General features: G+C 39.9%; 2 protein-coding genes across 2 annotated transcripts; one reads left to right on the top strand and one right to left on the bottom strand.

Moving 5' to 3' along the window:
- The first annotated feature begins 646 nt into the window (after positions 1-646).
- On the top strand, positions 647-4,402 carry LOC118772726 (ras-related protein Rab-11B-like). Its single transcript, XM_036521292.1, has 5 exons — positions 647-876; positions 2,319-2,514; positions 3,334-3,527; positions 3,660-3,740; positions 4,055-4,402. The coding sequence occupies exons 1-5, from the start codon at positions 837-839 to the stop codon at positions 4,198-4,200; spliced, it is 657 nt and encodes a 218-aa protein (XP_036377185.1). The 5' UTR covers positions 647-836; the 3' UTR covers positions 4,201-4,402.
- A 7,296-nt stretch (positions 4,403-11,698) lies between these two features.
- On the bottom strand, positions 11,699-18,337 carry LOC118772443 (ras-related protein Rab-11B-like). The gene is made up of 5 exons (XM_036520769.1): positions 18,173-18,337; positions 15,494-15,689; positions 14,546-14,739; positions 14,333-14,413; positions 11,699-14,018 (listed from the first exon to the last, which is right to left on the bottom strand). The coding sequence occupies exons 1-5, from the start codon at positions 18,210-18,212 to the stop codon at positions 13,873-13,875; spliced, it is 657 nt and encodes a 218-aa protein (XP_036376662.1). The 5' UTR covers positions 18,213-18,337; the 3' UTR covers positions 11,699-13,872.
- Between the last annotated feature and the right edge of the window lie 298 nt (positions 18,338-18,635).

Genomic DNA, 18,635 nt, shown 5'->3' with positions numbered 1-18,635 from the left:
AACATCCAATATGTCCGCTTCGCAAATATAAAGTTCTCTGTTGAATACCATCACACGCTGACTGTTTAAGAGTAATCCGATCTAGAAGAATGGTCTTATAATTGTAATTCGCTACACATTAACAGATGTTAAAACATTTAAAGGACATTTTTTGCCAACATGGAAATGGAAACAGTTACCATGACAACAGGAGCTCGTGACATATGAGGCAGGAAGCATCGCGTTCGTTAAGTGATAATCTTGGGCTACATAGCAATTTGCATTGAAGTTAACCAGAGGTTAAAATGAACGGTTACTCGGTACTAGTAACTTCACGTTTTTATAGCTAAGATATTTAGCTAGCTAACTCGCTTGCAGAGCTACTATCCTTCATTAGAATTAGCTAGCAAGCTAAGTTAGTCTACGGGCATTAGCTGTAAATGGTATCTTAACCCTTGTAAATCTTCAACCAAGTTAGCTGTCACTACATTATTTGAGGTCAACATTTTGTCCCCCCCCCCCCCCCCCCCAAAAAAAAAAAAAACCTTTATTGGCATGATTTACACTACACCTATCCCTTACCCCTAGGATTGTTATGGACTGTCAGACATTAGCTAGCACCACTGTGTGCATGGCATGGGAACGCAAGGGACTCCTCCCCTTCTGCAGAGTCAGGAAGATCCCTTCTTCCTGCGGTCGAGTCCGTGTGACAGCTAGCGCATTGTCTCGCACATTAGGGTAGAAAAAAGGACTAGCAGCCACGCACCGCTAGCTAGACCAGAGACTACGTTACAAAACAAGTGCAGTGGGTTTTCTTTTAGGGGCATTCAGATTGGATTGTTTTTCTTTTCCAAACAATGGGGAACAGAGATGATGAATACGATTTCTTGTTCAAAGGTAAAGTAGCCTACCTATCGACGATTATGTGTTGCTATTTAGCTACAGCTAGCTATGAGGTCCACTGCATTGTACCGTTTAGCTAATAATGCGTATGTTGCTTTCTGTATTCTGGTAAAATCGAAGACAGATTGTTTTATATGTTATGTCATGACCTTTAACTGGACGTTTCTTTTGTCGCATTATGTTTGCAATGCACGTTGCAAGCTATATTTCTGTCACATAGATAGCTCGGTAGATATATCTAGGCTAGCTAGCTATTGAAAATAATGTAGGCTTCGTCAAGGAGCTGTCATTCATTGTCTCATTGCAACATCCGCAACTGTAGGAATCTAGCCAGCTGTTGGCCAATAATAAGACGTCTGTCTGAAACAAATTATTTTTATTGTGTAGTATTTGAGATGGACTACAGTCGAACTTTCATTGTTACATTGGGGCTTTATAAATAATGTAATAACGTTATACAAACAGGCTTGCAAATGACAAAGGTTTTCAACAGTTTTGTACAGTGAAATTATGACGTATTTTTTCTTTTGGGTGAAGTTTTTCCGTTATCAAATACATTCCAACAATTCACAATAGATTTGCGTTGTTCTGTTGTGACAGTGTCTTATTATGGTTGCTATATTGCAGATCTAAATAAACATTCTATAATTAACGATGATGCCATCAAATTTGTACATCACAAATCGAAACAAGCGTCGTACTGTACCAGTCTCTACTGGACAATGTCTACCCCTTATGGTAGATTTCCATATTCCGGTTGGTCTGGAGAAGACTCAGTCATTAGACGAATAAGTTGCTGCATGGTAGGGTTTCTTTTCAGCTTCCAGCGCACAATGACGCTTAAGGACATAACCTTGTTAAAACAGACAGTTGAAGGACCAAGAGGCATCCGGTCAGACGACTTTATAAACACTGTGGCAGCAGAAAAGGCAAAGAGCCCCAAAACTGTCGACTCAGATTTCCAATTGAACAGGTTATCAGCTTCCTGCAGTATACCAGAGGGACAAAGTTCAGCTTTATTTCCTCTGAAAGGAGAGAACAATTATTTCCATGCCTGTAGTTTCACTTAAATGACACCATGCTTGCATTGTGTCATTTTCATTTTTTACATGTTCTTAAACTGAAAGATTACAACTACATTCATTCCGTGTGAGGCGAGGCCCACCATAAATTCTGAATATCAAGTTCTATTTCAAAAGCAAGGTAGACCTAAAATACCACATGAAGCATCTTCTGAAGTATTAAATGTTTTAAGAACACAGCTTTTAGGTTCCACTTCAATTTATCACAAGTTTGTCCAGCCTATGATAAGTAGCCTAATTTTGCCCAACATCAGGATGGAATTTACAAAATTATGCCAGTAGTTTAATTAAATACCTGAATTCAGGGCTGATATCTGTGCATCTTAACTGTGTTTGGGTGTGTGTTGTTGACAGTGGTGTTGATCGGGGACTCTGGCGTGGGGAAGAGTAACCTGCTGTCCCGTTTCACACGCAACGAGTTCAACCTGGAGAGCAAGAGCACCATTGGCGTGGAGTTTGCCACCCGCAGCATCCAGGTGGACGGCAAGACGATAAAGGCTCAGATCTGGGACACGGCGGGACAGGAGCGCTACAGAGCCATCACTTCAGCGTGAGTGAGGGCTGCTGGGGGCAGGAAGGGAGGTGCTGACCCCAGGGGGAAGGGCAGGGAGGGGCTGCCAGCATTGTGGGAGATCACCTCAGACTACAGAAACAAGGGGCACAAAGCACTGTGTAATCTTTCAGGAAACTGACAGTATGAATGTTCATCAGGTTATCTATGTATTTGACAGTGTGTCTATTTTTCTTTTTTTTTCAAACCTATAGTATGAAAGTATTTAATGTTTTTCTGTGGACAGGTTTCCCATAAATGACATCCATGTTTTTAAAACTTAGATAAACGATGAATATTCAGCTGATTTTACTTGCAGCCCCTCATCTTGACTGTAGCTGTTTTTTTAAGCGAGTCCCTACATACTTCTAAGCACATAATTTTATGCTATAGGTAACAAGATTCAGCAATTAAGTGCTTAGAAACTGGAATTTGTAAATTCAGCAGTCTTACAGTAATGAAACAACTGAAATTAATCATATATGACATATATATGGCTTTCAGTACTGACTTTGGTGATTTTTTTCAAAGTCAGGTTCAAACATGACACAAGTAAACGATGAAATTCATATATTCCTATGCACACTCAATACTTTGAACAGGTTAACAGTAAAGATAAGGCCTAGATCCTCACAGAATTTCAAATTACAAAGGTTGTAGATCTTTTGAATCCAGTTACCTTCAGATATTCTTGAACTTTTTGAACCTCGTCCCCCCAGACTCCTTTTGTCGGGGGCCTTCATACCAAATTAAAGAGGGAGAGTGTAGTAAGGTGTTTTCCTGTGTTTATCCTGAGCCTGTGTCTCCTGTGTCCATCAGGTACTATCGGGGGGCAGTAGGGGCCCTGCTTGTGTATGACATCGCCAAGCACCTGACCTATGAGAATGTGGAGCGCTGGCTGAAGGAGCTGCGGGATCACGCTGACAACAACATTGTCATCATGCTGGTGGGCAACAAGAGTGACCTGCGCCACCTGAGGGCCGTGCCCACTGATGAAGCACGTGCCTTTGCAGGTAAAGCATCTTATGGACAAAACTCGGGGGGAAAAGTTCTAGGGAAGCACAGCCTACTGTTTAGATCTTGTTACCAGCACAACCGTAATGGTCCCTGTGTATCCCTCCCTCCCTGTCTCCTTTTTTCTTCAGAGAAGAATAATCTCTCCTTTATTGAAACATCAGCCTTGGACTCGACTAACGTAGAAGAGGCCTTCAAAAACATCCTCACAGGTACGAAGTGGGAAGAACCACTACATCTCAGTGATTAATGATGTAATTGATACATACCTGTAGCACTGCTGTAGAAGTATTATGAATAGATCTTACTCTCGTGAAGACATGGGCAAAACCTGTGTTAAGGATGTGAGTATTTAGTGGATATTTGATTTATTACACACTTTCAGATATTGGGGTAGAACAGTACAAGCTGTATGTAGCAGCGTTCTGTGTCACTCTGACTCTGTCTCCAGCAGCAGTGTCAGGGTGCCATTTACCTTTGTTAAGCTCTTCCTTCCCTGACTGAAATGCTCTGATTTCCTCCACAGAGATTTACCGCATCGTGTCACAGAAGCAGATTGCCGATCGGTCAGCACATGACGAATCTCCAGGCAACAACGTAGTGGACATCAGTGTGCCACCCACCACTGACGGGCAAAGAGGCAACAAACTGCAGTGCTGCCAGAACCTGTGACCCCTGACCCCAACAGGAACCCCTTCTTACTACCCACCCCTATTCTCTGCTTTGCTCCCTAGTATTGTGCTGCTCCACCCCCTTTTATGTATACAAATTTCTTTTTATTACTTGTTGATTCTGTCCTTCTGCCATGTAATGAAGTTTTACAACCTCCCTCTCTCTGTCTGTCATTCATGGACTGAGCCCCCATTCTCCTGCAGTGCAGGGGCTGTAGTTAGTGATGACATTTTTCAGTGCCACTTGGATTACTGCAGTGTAGTTACCAATAATTTCCACTAGGTGGTGGTCAGGTGGTGTAACCACCTTCAGCAGTGTAAAAGAAAAGTCATAGTGGAGACTGTACCATAATGTCTTTATTAGATTAATTGTTTTGAAGTGGCTCTCGTAGTTTGTAATGGCAAATATTGTCTTAAGTGTGTGTTCATATCAATCTGACTTTTATTTCATTCTGACTAAGTCAGGAACACAAGATGCCAATTGAAGGAGCCACTGAAGAGACAACAGTCTAATCTCCAGTTGATAATAACATTAGGGGTTTGGCATAATAAATATCACAGTTGAATTACTTTCACTGGGTTAGTAAGAACGTTATAGATAAGAACAATATTAACCATATTTATCCTATGTTCCTCTGTTGGCTGTCGGTTAACAGCTGAATAATACATTTTGTGCTGAGCCACTTGTAGAATTTACAGTACACTGGAAAATTGAGAATATTTGAGAAAAAATGAAGTCATGCACAGTCAAATAGATGGTAATGCTTGTAAATACTGTATTTATTCACTAGAGATCAAGAATTTTGTGCATGTTGAAGTGATCCTCAGATACGGGATTCTGCAGAAAATTGAGGATCCATTATGCAATTAAAGCAGTAGCATGAAGTCCAGAAAGGGGTGGACTTTCAGTAAATGACCAAATTCCTGTCCCTAGACTATGAACATAAATTCTTACCACATTGTGTACAAAGCAAATAAACAAATAAGAAACAAACACAGTCGAAGGGAATGGAAGCATTTCCTTCATGTCATTTTGATTAGGTACTTTTGTTATGGAAATCGTGATTACACTGAACACCAAACAGCCCACATCTCACAAATACTTTTATGGCCCTTCATCTCTGTACTCACTAAGCCCCTGGCTTTCAAAGGGACACAGATTTCAGATCAGTAGCCACAACCATGCCGTCTCACTTACAGATCCTTTTGCACCCTTCCTTGATATGCCATACATTTGACTACAGAACAGTCCAACTGGTTTATACCCTAGGGATTCAAACCTATGTAATTACACAAATGTCCATCTCTGCTTCTCAATACCACTACGGAGTTTATCCCACTATTAAAAGGACATGATGCATTTATTAATTTTCTTTTCATGTGCACTGCTTGTATGTATGTTTTCCAAAGGTGTGGAGAAACATCAAGTGCAAAAAACCTAACCTAACCTAATCCTTACCCTTACCGAAGTTAGCACAGTAGATAACATATCCCAGCTAATGCTGGTATTGTGTGTTTTCATAATGTTATTATGTGTAAAAAATAAAAAGGTAATTTGAATAAGTGCCATTAAAACACAATTACATGTCCCTTTATTTTGGTAAATCAGCATTATATCTACCTTGCAGTCAAAGGGTCAACATTAAAATATTGATGCGGTTGCATGTATAAGAAAGGGCTGTAATGCCTTTATAAGGTGAGGAATGAAGTAGTCACAAAAATAGTATAGAAAGAAAGACCTGACATTTTCGACAGTTCATGTATGCTGAACTAATTTTAATTGTCCTTTTCGTTGCTGGTTTGCTAGCACCCATAGGTTTCAGTTAGGAAAGTTATAGTTACAACATAAGAACACAAATATTTAACATTTAAGGCTTTTATATTTCATGTGTTCTATTCCTTTTACATAAAATCTTTTCACATTGCTCTGGATATTTCACAATTGTTATGAAGATCAACAATCAATGACCTTAAAACAATGTTTAAAAAAAGTACAATCATGCAATACATACAGTACTCCTTAGATATTATTGTAGCTGAACTTGTGCTGAATACAAAAAATTCAGTCATGGGACTTTGAAAATACTTTTTATATTTCTTCAAATTGACAACAATATCAGAGCATGCCAAAATCATCAGAGTGTCTGAAAATACCCTCAGACTTCAGAGGGTTAACCATGCTTTTAAACTCCTTTCAGATTCTGGATTATGAAATTAAACACGCACCCTAACAATATTAAACCCAAAGAAAACAGTGAACATGCATGCCTCTTTGGAAACAAAGATGTGTTGTTCTACAACTCACAGGGATAATACTGGTATAGTGTCTTCCTCTGGGTAGTAGTGAGGGAGGAGTTAAACACTGCAGCCCAACCCTTGGTGAGTACAGACAGCAAAAACAACAAAATAAAACAACAAAAAAAATCTAGTCCCCTTCAGGGGACTATAATAACTAAATTTGCATTTAGTGTTGCTTTACATTCACAGCCCAGTCCAAACCACATGGAAAACAATGACCATTTCAGAAGGAAGCACACCAAGAAGAGATGGCAATGGGCCTGGAGTTGTACCAGGAGAAACGATGAGAACTCTTTGCTCGCTGAGGGTGTCTGTGCATTAGTCCTGTAACATAATACCATAGCATTAACATACCATACAATACCATAATACCATGGCATTAGGATACTATTGTTACCATTTTCTGTTACCATTACTTTGTTTCTACTCCTAAAAATTTTTTTAGATCTGTGTGTGTCTACCAATGATACCAATTTACATTATTTAAAATAAGAGCTCCTAATATTGTTGTTTTCCCCATTTTTGAATCAAAGATAGAACCACAAGGAAAGCATTCCTTTCATTGGTTATCCTCTTGCAGGACAACTGTGTCCATCCAGGCAAACTAGGAGGTGATCTGTAGCTGCAAGATAGAATAGCAAAGTTAAAATTGCCAGGGGTAACCCTGCATATTTAAGTTATTTAATTTGGTGAAATTTAGATACATTTTCAGAGCACCTTACCTGGGTCTATTCACATTCAATTGAACAGTTTTGTACTTTTATTTATTTATTTATTTATTTAATTATTCATTCATTTAGTCCAAGTTAATTAGAGAAGATGCATCAGTGCTGACTCATTTTAAGGAAGAAAAGTATGTGCAGTAACAAAGTGACCCCTAAACCGTGGTGTGTGGGGGTTAAAATGAAAGAAGAAAACACAAATATGTACTGATAAATAGGGTCTCCCTCTAGTGAGAAAACCTTAATACTAGCAGTCACAAACACACAAAAGCAGAACACAACAAAGATGAACACTGGCACTGCTGTAAACAGAATCAGTCAACTAAGAATAGCCCTGAAGGTCAGAGCTTAGTTCTAGTTTTGCATACCCCCCCCCCGAAATAATGAGGCCACTCCCGGCAGTGGTGTGATTAGCTGATAGTTTCAGTTGCTGCTCTAAAAACCAGGGAAATGATGAAGACACACTGCTCTGGTGGAGAGTACTGGAACAGACCGACTGGGGTATTCCCGTTTAAATACCTAAAATAAAGCTGCGTATAAATACACACAGCTTCTTGGGTGTTTTTCTCAAGAATGCTGAAATTATCTGGGGCTGGGGCACTTAAGCATGGAATATGCAAACATGCCGCCATCATTAATCAAGGCAAACAAAAAGAGGTACCTGTTGCAGAAGCGGGAGAGTCCAGTTTATTTTGAAAAATTCAGCCTTGGACTTAGAAAATCTCAGTCCAGACAGGTGTCTTTATCTGCGCACATGCCAGCGTTCATGTGACATCATCTGCTACAGGGCTTTGCCGGTAATGTGACGGTAAAGAAATCATGCTGAACCAGGTCAGTCAGTTTGGACACCGGCTTATGCTAACCTGGTTCCATCTCTACAGGGACAAAGATGTGTCTGTCCTGTAACTCTGCTGTTGCTGAGTCTCAGCACCCACTGATTGCTCATGTCAATGAAAAAGTAACATGGAGGAAAGACTTTTAGTCTCCAACAATGTAAAATGACAAAAATGTACTTACAACAAAGTAAAATGTGTAAGCATGCAAAAAAATCCTGTTGGCATTTTTCTTGGTTTTATGACTGCCACTACTGCTCTCCCTATGGAGAAAGTGATTCAATTTATTGTATGATTTGCATATTTTACAGAACTCAGAGCCCAGTCAAAATGTTTTCATAAAGCAGTAGTGAAAGCTATTTTTTAGCTGTGATGGAGAAACATGAAAACTTAAAAGAAAAAACTGTGCTCCCATTCACTACATGCTAAAGTATCAGGCCCTGAGCTGAAACAATTCTTTTATCTGCAGATCTCTGTCCAGTTTCATTTCTATTTCCTGCTCTTATTCCAGCACCCAGGAGGCTCCTCCAATGTACCCAGCAGCTCCCAGAACTGCAAAAAGCACAGGAGATGCCTGTGGGATATCAGGGACAATCAAGGGCCCTGCACTGGGCTTCATCTGGAGGCAGTACACTTTTAGGGCCTGAAATATTAGACAGGTGAAAAAAATAAAATGCTGACAAAAAATGTAAAAGAAATCTATAGTAAGAAATGCATCCACAGCTACTTCAGTTCTGATTGGACACAACACCCCCCCGCCCCCAATAATTGGATTATAGGCAAATCCTCACCAGAATTGTTCACAGATAGTTTCATTCAGCCAGCCTTACATAGCAGCAGCCATGCATGTATCAAAGGATCTAAGGTTACTATGCATGGATTACTCCTGTTGATATTGCTTGTTACCCTTTTCCCTTATTTCTAAAGCCACCCATGAGTTAATTGAAGGTGTAGCTTTGTTATGGCTGGCATGCCAAAAAGGTAAAAGGAAAGTCCACCTGTGTCTGGTTACCCACATTGACTGTGTGGATTGTAACGACATGATAAGGCAAGGCTGTAAGGTTCATCAGGCACATACAAGTTGCTCAGAAGATGTCTGTGAAGTAACACCTGGACTTCTCCTCCAGTGAGCACTCACTTCACCCATAGTGACTGGCTGCGTGTGAGTGTTATCAGAAGATTGCATTCATCTCACTAGATTTACTTTCAACTGTAAAGATAAGCAGTCCAAAAAAAGAGCATAGTGGTACATTTTAACCTCAATACAAAATATGCACAATAGCATCCTCCCATACAGTGAGCTCTGGTAGAATCTCCTCTGATCTACTTCACATTCTTTTCATCACCAGAAAAAGTAAATAGAACGGCAGTCACCTGTATACAAGGCCCAACAACCCCAAGTTCATGAAGGGAACAGCATGACCCAGCTCTGCTGTTACAAATATTTCCCCCAGGGTCCAGCCCTTGTCTATGTTTAAAAAAAAAAAACAAAACCTTGGTGTGATTTCAATTTTCCATTCTAGGTTTCAAAAAATAAAATCTACATCATTCTCAAGCCTAACCTAACAGGATTTGCAATACAGTGTCAGAAAATGGGACGGACAGTGAGGAAAGTAATGGCCAGGGTTTTCAAATGATTTAGCCAGATCTCTAACCTAAAGAACATTATCGTTGTTGGATAGCATGCAGTGTTATAAAGGCCAAAGCCACAGCTCGGCATGGAACTGTTTTATAAACTAGAGGCTGCAAGGCAACCACAGGGCTTTCAAAACTAATGGCTGGTAATGGGCTATGGTTAAAAATGCATTCAGCTCCACAGTACAAAGCCACCGAGCTTGTTATTTTCCATCACATTGAAAATAAGAGATGCATAAATATGATTTCTCGATCTTACACTTCCTACTGTAAGCATTTTGTCAGTCACACATGTTCATGCAAAGGGTGAACAAAAACATGAATGGGAAGTTTAGTCCTTGTGACTTGATGTTTGCTAAAAAAAATTAATTATGTGTCCCAGATAAAGGCACCATTCCAAACGAATGTTTCTAAGCATATATTCTTTCAAGTAAGTTCACCACATGTTAGCTGCCAAGATAGTCATAAATAACATACAGCTAGCTGGCTAACAATACCAAAAGTACTGTGGATACTCTCTGAAGATGTTTGTTTGAACAACAGCTTTGTTGTGTGTCATTTACACAAGTTGTCAACACAGCCATGTTTTTTTCCTCTGTAAAACCAGCTAAGGACACTCTTTTTCAGCTGCTTACTTCCAAGAATTCCATTTAGTATCTTGCAGATGATTTAGTGTCTTACAGTATTCTCATATTGCACGTTGCTTCAAGGATTCAATAAAGAGGGCAATTGTTTAACAGCTGAGGTCCAAGGAGGGCTTGTGAAGGCAGGGAGATACATCACAGAAAACAGTCATGGACATCAATGGAAAACTGAAGAAAGGTGATACATAAATGTATGTGCGTGTTAATCAAAATAGGTGTTACTGTTCATGAAGTTCTGTGTTTTTTGTCTAGTTACACAGAGTAGCCTTTTAGTTAATAAAGTTAATATTTAGCATTCTTCTCTCCTTGTTCTATCCATTTTCTCATTAACCTAACAAAAGCACCCAAGACTTTACCTCATAAATAGTGTCTAATTGTAGCAGCAGACATGTTCATTTTCATAATGTCTGTAATTCTAAATTCTGGATAGTCGTTTACGTTACCCTAAGTTGTACCTATTAGTATTTCTTTAATACTCATTCTAAGCTTGATATGTTCCGACTATGTCCCAAATGTAATATTTCCATGTTGCTGTGATACTTAACAATGCACAAAACTTACTTTTCAAAATGTATTATGTAAAAGTGCCTTAGTTAATTCCCATTAGCTGTTATTGACTTTGGAATATTTAGTGTCAAGAACATTGACACGTATATTGACATGTATATGGCCCTTTGATGTGAGAGAGTTTCATTATATCAATAACCTCAATATTTCAAGATCCCCATCTACTAACCATAAACCAATACACGTTTGACAGAACTCTGCCAGATTTACGTATTCCTACCAGCACTGTTCCTTCTCTATACATCCAGGATACCTAATTGTACTCCTGATTTAATTCTGGAGATTCCATGTTTGGAGGCCATGGATCTAAATATTCACCTGCAGAAGTAAAATCTCAAAATACAATACAAAAAAGTACAAGCCAAGTTGTAAGTAATGATTTAGAAGACATTGGGTTGCATAGCTTTGAAAGAGTGCTTTTTCAGTCTGAATGTGGTAATGTGGCTGAGTTCTTTAACTGAAACTAATTTAATGGCAGACCAAGTCTTGTAGATATCTTGCTAACACAGCACTGAATTTTGGCTTTGTGCCTGTAACTTGCCATTTTTTTACACCGAGAGCAGTGTACAAAAAGAATTTGTGACAATGCAATATTATGTGACATATATAACTTTCAATAGATGCATTTCTGGTCCATTAAATACTCAGAGAACCAGGAATGGGGTCCAGACTTGTAATTTAGAGAAGACTAGCAGTTTCTTTGCAGGGAATGAGTAATCTTGAACTTTGTTTTTATATATTACTTAAGAATTACACTTAAGCACTTCTTTCAATATGAATAAACACACAGACACAGAAGATGTTTGGCAACGTATTTATCCACCATACACATTAACCATGCTCAAATTAAGTGACGTATATATATTTACATAGTGGATTGCACTTAAAATACAGAAACCATTGCTGAAAGAGTGAATGAGAAAGCACACTTTAAAAAATAGAAACGTATTTTCCAGTGTTGCAAGTGTAAATTTCAAAACAAAATAAACTCAGGTTTGTAAATCAGCTAGTAGGATATTAATTTCAAATGTAGCACTTCTGCAGGTAATATATTTGGCTAATTGAGAGGACTAACTTTCTATGGATGCCAAGTATACTTTGTCAAGGAAAAACTTATGAGGAAGTGGTGTATCAGGCATACAAAAAATGAAAAGGTTCACATTCAGAAATGTTTTAACTAGGCTGAAATAAATTGCCAAATAGTATTTGATGTATATATTGTACTGTTCTTATTTTTCGGACCACGTCAATGACTATACTATTTTTCACCTGTGACCCATTAAGGAATACTTAAGACATGTTTATTTTTGCGTACAAGCATAGCTTTACTATGAATTGCACAACATTCTAAGCATTGCATTTCTATGCGTTCTCATTGTCTATTTAGAAATCCTGTTGTCTGTGAGGCAATACCAGAATACTTGTGGTTTCCGAAATGTTTCAACAAGGCCACAAGCTTGTCTCTTCAGAAGATCATGCCAAAACATCAGACCTTGTAAACCAATTAAGGGACTGTAGCTATCTTTCAAGACAGGTTATACACATTAACATGATAGGTATTGCTTCAATAGTAAAATCGCTATATTAATTGTGAGTCTAATATACTTTACAAGGGAGTATCAACATGCAAAAGAGCAAGGGGCAACCATATACCACCTTATAATTTGCTGAACAAGGAGATACAATCTTGCAGTGTAACCTGAACTTCTACACACAAGTGTTTGCAGGGCGTGAAATTTAGTATTATCTAGTGAGAAGCTCAGGGATTTCAAAGAATAGTGTTCACACATCTTTTGGGCGACCAAAGATACAAATTGTTTGCTATGGTTAGGAAAATGGACAACTTAACTGGATTGTTGTTTCAGGAGTTGTTGAATGTGTGACAGGAAATTACTTGCAACTACACTCCAAAAAGGCATTTCTACCAGTTGGGGACAAACATAAGGCATTTTAAAAGTTTCACTACAACCACTGTCTCATTCAAGAAATAAACACCACTGCCACGCCCAATTAAGATGTTTTCTTTACTTGACTACTTAGTGAGGTAAGTGTTTCCTGTTTCCAGGACATCGTTTCTCAATTTGTAAAGCCAGTTTATTTATTTTTTTTTTACTCCTATAAAAGTCAACTTGTTCACACAACAAGTGTTTTGTCGCTGGTTTAAAATGTGGCGTTTTTCAACGTATGTTGTGTGCTTTATTTAAACACAGCACTGGCGAAATTTGATTGGTACGACACAACCTGCACCCACAGGACTGTTTTCTGTTGCAGCAAGAGTCTACAAAACCATCTTGAAGTTGACTGTGGAGAAAACAGGAACTCTTACTCAAAGTAAAAGACAGCGTACAACCATTAACTTTTACTCATGGTAAAAGACAGTGGACTTTAATTTAGAAAAGTCACATCCACATGTGTCGTTTTGACAGCTTACTGTTCTCATGAAATTGACTGCAAATGAAAGCAGCCTTCCTTTGGTATCTTTGTAATCCAGACGAGACAATTCATTTACCAATTTTTGTAACACGCTTGTACGAGTCAGCCAAAGTCTAATTCTACTTGGATCCCTACCACTGTCGCTCATTTCACGCCCTGCCCAGAACAGGGAGCCGCAAGAATGTGAGCGAGCGGGCCGGCAGCTCAGGACGGACTGATCCCTCACCATCCCTTCCCAGGAGTGGGTCACATGATCAGTGCCCAGTTTCCCGGCGCCGAAGTAAAATCTTGTCACAGTAAAGGAGGAAATGCTAAAGGTCGGAAAAAGGTAAGAAAAGACAGAAGGTACTGAAAAAGAACGTAGAGGAATGTTTGCTATAATGTTACAGGTTCAGAGACTAGGGAGGGTTTCCACAGAAAACACGGGGAGGTAAAGGGAGAAGAAGCAGCACAACACTCAGGAGAAAAGCAGGGATGAATGGAGTGAGGGGACAAGAGAAGAGAGGGGAAGAGAGGGACGGGTGGGTCCTGATGACAAGGGTCACAGGTTCTGGCAGCACTGCAGTTTGTTGCCTCTTTGCCCGTCAGTGGTGGGTGGCACACTGATGTCCACTACGTTGTTGCCTGGAGATTCGTCATGTGCTGACCGATCGGCAATCTGCTTCTGTGACACGATGCGGTAAATCTCTGTGGAGGAAATCAGAGCATTTCAGTCAGGGAAGGAAGAGCTTAACAAAAGTAAATGGCACCCTGATACTGCTGCTGGAGACAGAGTCAGAGTGACACAGAACGCTGCTACATACAGCTTGTACTGTTCTACCCCAACATCTGAAAGTGTGTAATAAATCAAATATCCACTAAATACTCACATCCTTAACACAGGTTTTGCCCATGTCTTCACGAGAGTAAGATCTATTCATAATACTTCTACAGCAGTGCTACAGGTATGTATCAATTACATCATTAATCACTGAGATGTAGTGGTTCTTCCCACTTCGTACCTGTGAGGATGTTTTTGAAGGCCTCTTCTACGTTAGTCGAGTCCAAGGCTGATGTTTCAATAAAGGAGAGATTATTCTTCTCTGAAGAAAAAAAGAGACAGGGAGGGAGGGATACACAGGGACCATTACGGTTGTGCTGGTAACAAGATCTAAACAGTAGGCTGTGCTTCCCTAGAACTTTTCCCCCCGAGTTTTGTCCATAAGATGCTTTACCTGCAAAGGCACGTGCTTCATCAGTGGGCACGGCCCTCAGGTGGCGCAGGTCACTCTTGTTGCCCACCAGCATGATGACAATGTTGTTGTCAGCGTGATCCCGCAGCTCCTTCAGCCAGCGCTCCACATTCTCATAGGTCAGGTGCTTGGCGATGTCATACACAAGCAGGGCCCCTACTGCCCCCCGATAGTACCTGATGGACACAGGAGACACAGGCTCAGGATAAACACAGGAAAACACCTTACTACACTCTCCCTCTTTAATTTGGTATGATGCCCCCGACAAAAGGAGTCTGGAGGGACGAGGCACTTTTGTGATTTGAAATTCTGTGAGGATCTAGGCCTTATCTTTACTGTTAACCTGTTCAAAGTATTGAGTGTGCATAGGAATATATGAATTTCATCGTTTACTTGTGTCATGTTTGAACCTGACACAAGTCAGTATTGAAAGGCATATATATGTCATATATGATTAATTTCAGTTGTTTCATTACTGTAAGACTGCTGAATTTACAAATTCCAGTTTCTAAGCACTTAATTGCTGAATCTTGTTACCTATAGCATAAAATTATGTGCTTAGAAGTATGTAGGGACTCGCTTAAAAAAACAGCTACAGTCAAGATGAGGGGCTGCAAGTAAAATCAGCTGAATATTCATCGTTTATCTAAGTTTTAAAAACATGGATGTCATTTATGGGAAACCTGTCCACAGAAAAACATTAAATACTTTCATACTATAGGTTTGAAAAAAAAAGAAAAATAGACACACTGTCAAATACATAGATAACCTGATGAACATTCATACTGTCAGTTTCCTGAAAGATTACACAGTGCTTTGTGCCCCTTGTTTCTGTAGTCTGAGGTGATCTCCCACAATGCTGGCAGCCCCTCCCTGCCCTTCCCCCTGGGGTCAGCACCTCCCTTCCTGCCCCCAGCAGCCCTCACTCACGCTGAAGTGATGGCTCTGTAGCGCTCCTGTCCCGCCGTGTCCCAGATCTGAGCCTTTATCGTCTTGCCGTCCACCTGGATGCTGCGGGTGGCAAACTCCACGCCGATGGTGCTCTTGCTCTCCAGGTTGAACTCGTTGCGTGTGAAACGGGACAGCAGATTACTCTTCCCCACGCCAGAGTCCCCGATCAACACCACTGTCAACAACACAGAGTCACAATTTGTATCGCCTGTCAACAAAATGGTAACAACAGCTAAGAGGACCATCATGTGGATGGCCCACAACCACAACTTTGCAATGCAACTGAACACAGCCATTACGTTAGTCACCCAGAATTTCATCAAACCTTAGCTTCCCTCGTAAACCATTAAGTGTTAGTCGATCACTCATCACTGATGGCAGAATTCAGTGAAAATATGACAGGAACATGCACTGATACCTCAGTTTTTCCCAAGCAAGGCCATCAGTCTGAGTAAAAAACACACATTAATCCAGTGACACACTAAAATCTAGGCCACAATAATAAAAGGCTTTCATCAGTCAGACAGCACACACACACAGAAGGTGACCATCTTACACCCAGTCTTTCTTCCATCCCTCTCAACTTTGTCTGTATCTGGCCTGATAAGAAGCTACACACAATTTACACAACCCAGGTCCTTTCCTTCAAGCCATCAGCGGCTAAGAAGACTGGACATGTGCATGCTTTAGAAGGGTTAAAATGTTTCAAATGTTTTCAGATTCACAGCATGTACTTTTGTTGATAAAAGATGATGTATTTCAATCAGTGCCTGTCTTCCTGCTTTCAGTCTCAGGTACCTTAAAACCTCACTGGCTGATATCAAGTACTTCACTACAAATTACGCTTTTTGATAGTGAAGAGAAAATAACTTCTATTGACTACAACAGACTTATTAATCACAGCACTTAGGCCCAGTTTGTTTTTTCTATCAGTTCAAAATCTGATGATCAACATCCGTGTTGTCGCCGCTATGTTATAAAACATTTAGCACTTGAACAAAGCTGATAACTGAGTGAATGCTGTACAAAAGAAGCTATACAGTGCAGCAGACCAGCTAAGGTATGACAAATTTGACCTTTGAGCTGCAACCAGGGCTTACTGCCAAGATTCCGCCCTTTCAGCATTTTCATAAGGCACAGCTCAGATCTAACGTATAGGCTACTACTACATAAAGAAATTCTGAACCTCTTATAACCAACAGATATCTCAGACTAGCTCATTTCCAACATTTGATAAGCACATCTACACAACGCAAACCTTTTACTACTATTTTAATTTACCATGGCCATGAAAACAAACAAATATCAAATACAGAATATCCTCCCGTGACCTATAGCCGAATTGATTGTGAATGCGTTATCTGCAACAGTAAAGAAAAAGAAAGCTACTAACATTTTTGGATAAAACGCTATTCATACATTGTTAGGGAGTAATGTCAATGTCTTTACAAAGTTGTGAGTTTTCTTTTTGTAAGCTACGGGCTTCAAGCATTCAAAGATTCATGGATTCGTCAATTTATCGTGTTAAAACAGACCCAGCAGGGTTATTACACGCCGAGCAGAAAGAGCACTTAGCTGGTACAGCTAGCTAGCTACATCCTCTCAGTTGTCAGCCCGTCAACAAGGGTGTTTGCCAAGAAACGCCAAAATAGAAGCAAGAACACGGGGATGTTTACAGCTATTTCCTCAGACTTGGATAAAATGTGTAACGTTAACATTGAGTAGATATCACTACTTACCTAACTTACTGTTTCAATTTAGCTGAATTATTAAGATACCTGAACAGAGAAATGTTTTATTTTATCAGGAAGTTGGTGGTTTGTCTATAGATTTGTTAAATTTCCTTTATCTCTTCATAATGTGCTTCGCCAGCTACACTAGCTAGTCTGCTAATATCAGATGTCCCAATGTATTATCAAATCCCAAGTTACAGGTTTGCCAACCTAGATTTACTATTTATCTTCACTGAAGTTTTACAAAAAACAGCTTTCACTCCCCCGGGAAAGGGAATTTCAAGTTATGCCACAACTGTCTTCACAAATCACAAGACAAAAGTTGCTAACGTTACCTGTCAAGCTAGATGGCAAACATTAGCAGTGTATAACGGAATCCTTCCGATAATATGATTAGCTAGCCACCTAGTGCTAACGCTCCTTAACAAGAAGGTGGCCAGTTAGCTACCTGGCTTACTAATTGTGCGTTTTTCATGAATAACTAGCCAGCAAGCGATTTATCTTGTCTGTGAACAAAATTAGTGTAAAAAACCTATGCCAGATAATTTATTTATGTTGGTCGCTTTGGGATACCGTTAAGAAGCGGAAATGTGAGCCGATACAGAGTAGCTGTTAGCTATGCTATGCTACTTTGAAGCATCCGTTGTTACACCGTTCTCTTCAAAAATAATACTGCTCAGTTGCTAGCTGCCAAGCCTCCCTGTAAACATTTGCTAGACTGATGGTGAAACGCTCACTACCCCATCGACTGATTCCAGTTGACTGTATTTTACAATCTAGCTCGTTGGCACACAAAAAGGGCAGGCTTTACGGGCCGCTGTCGCGTCTAGCTAGCTAACCAGAATGCCAGGATTTCCTCCTTGGACTCTCACCAGCTCAGCTCATCACAAAAGATTGTGTACTTGATATTGACGTTTTCTCTCACCTTTGAATAAATAATCGTACTCATCATCCCGGGTTCCCATCTCGACAACGTTTTTTTCCGTTATGAGTACAGCTAGCTAGCTAGCTCTATATTTTCGTCAACCAGACAGATTGCAGCTCGTTACTTCAACCGGCAGGAAACCAAACGGATTCCGAAGGGCAGAGCACGTGAGATGAGTGACGGAAACGTCTACCAATGGGTAACGAGTATTTCTTTAAAGTTGACAAATAATTAATTTTGTATTCAGACTGACAAACCGGAGTCTGCGTACTGCTGTGTGTGATCCAAGAAGTTGAGTGACAGAAAACACCCGTGAGGGTTAACTATTTAGCAGGTGGCCGCTGCTCTTGGCTTCATCTGGCAGGAAAACACATTTACATAATATTTATCTCTTACTCACTTTTAAGTTTACTGAAGTGCTCCAACAGTACTTAAGTAACAGTAACGTTAAATTGACATATTA

Source organism: Megalops cyprinoides, chromosome 2, assembly GCF_013368585.1.
Source record: "Megalops cyprinoides isolate fMegCyp1 chromosome 2, fMegCyp1.pri, whole genome shotgun sequence".
NCBI lineage: Eukaryota > Metazoa > Chordata > Actinopteri > Elopiformes > Megalopidae > Megalops > Megalops cyprinoides.
The sequence above is the reverse complement of the archived record's forward strand: the minus strand, read 5'-3'. Positions and strand labels throughout refer to the sequence as shown.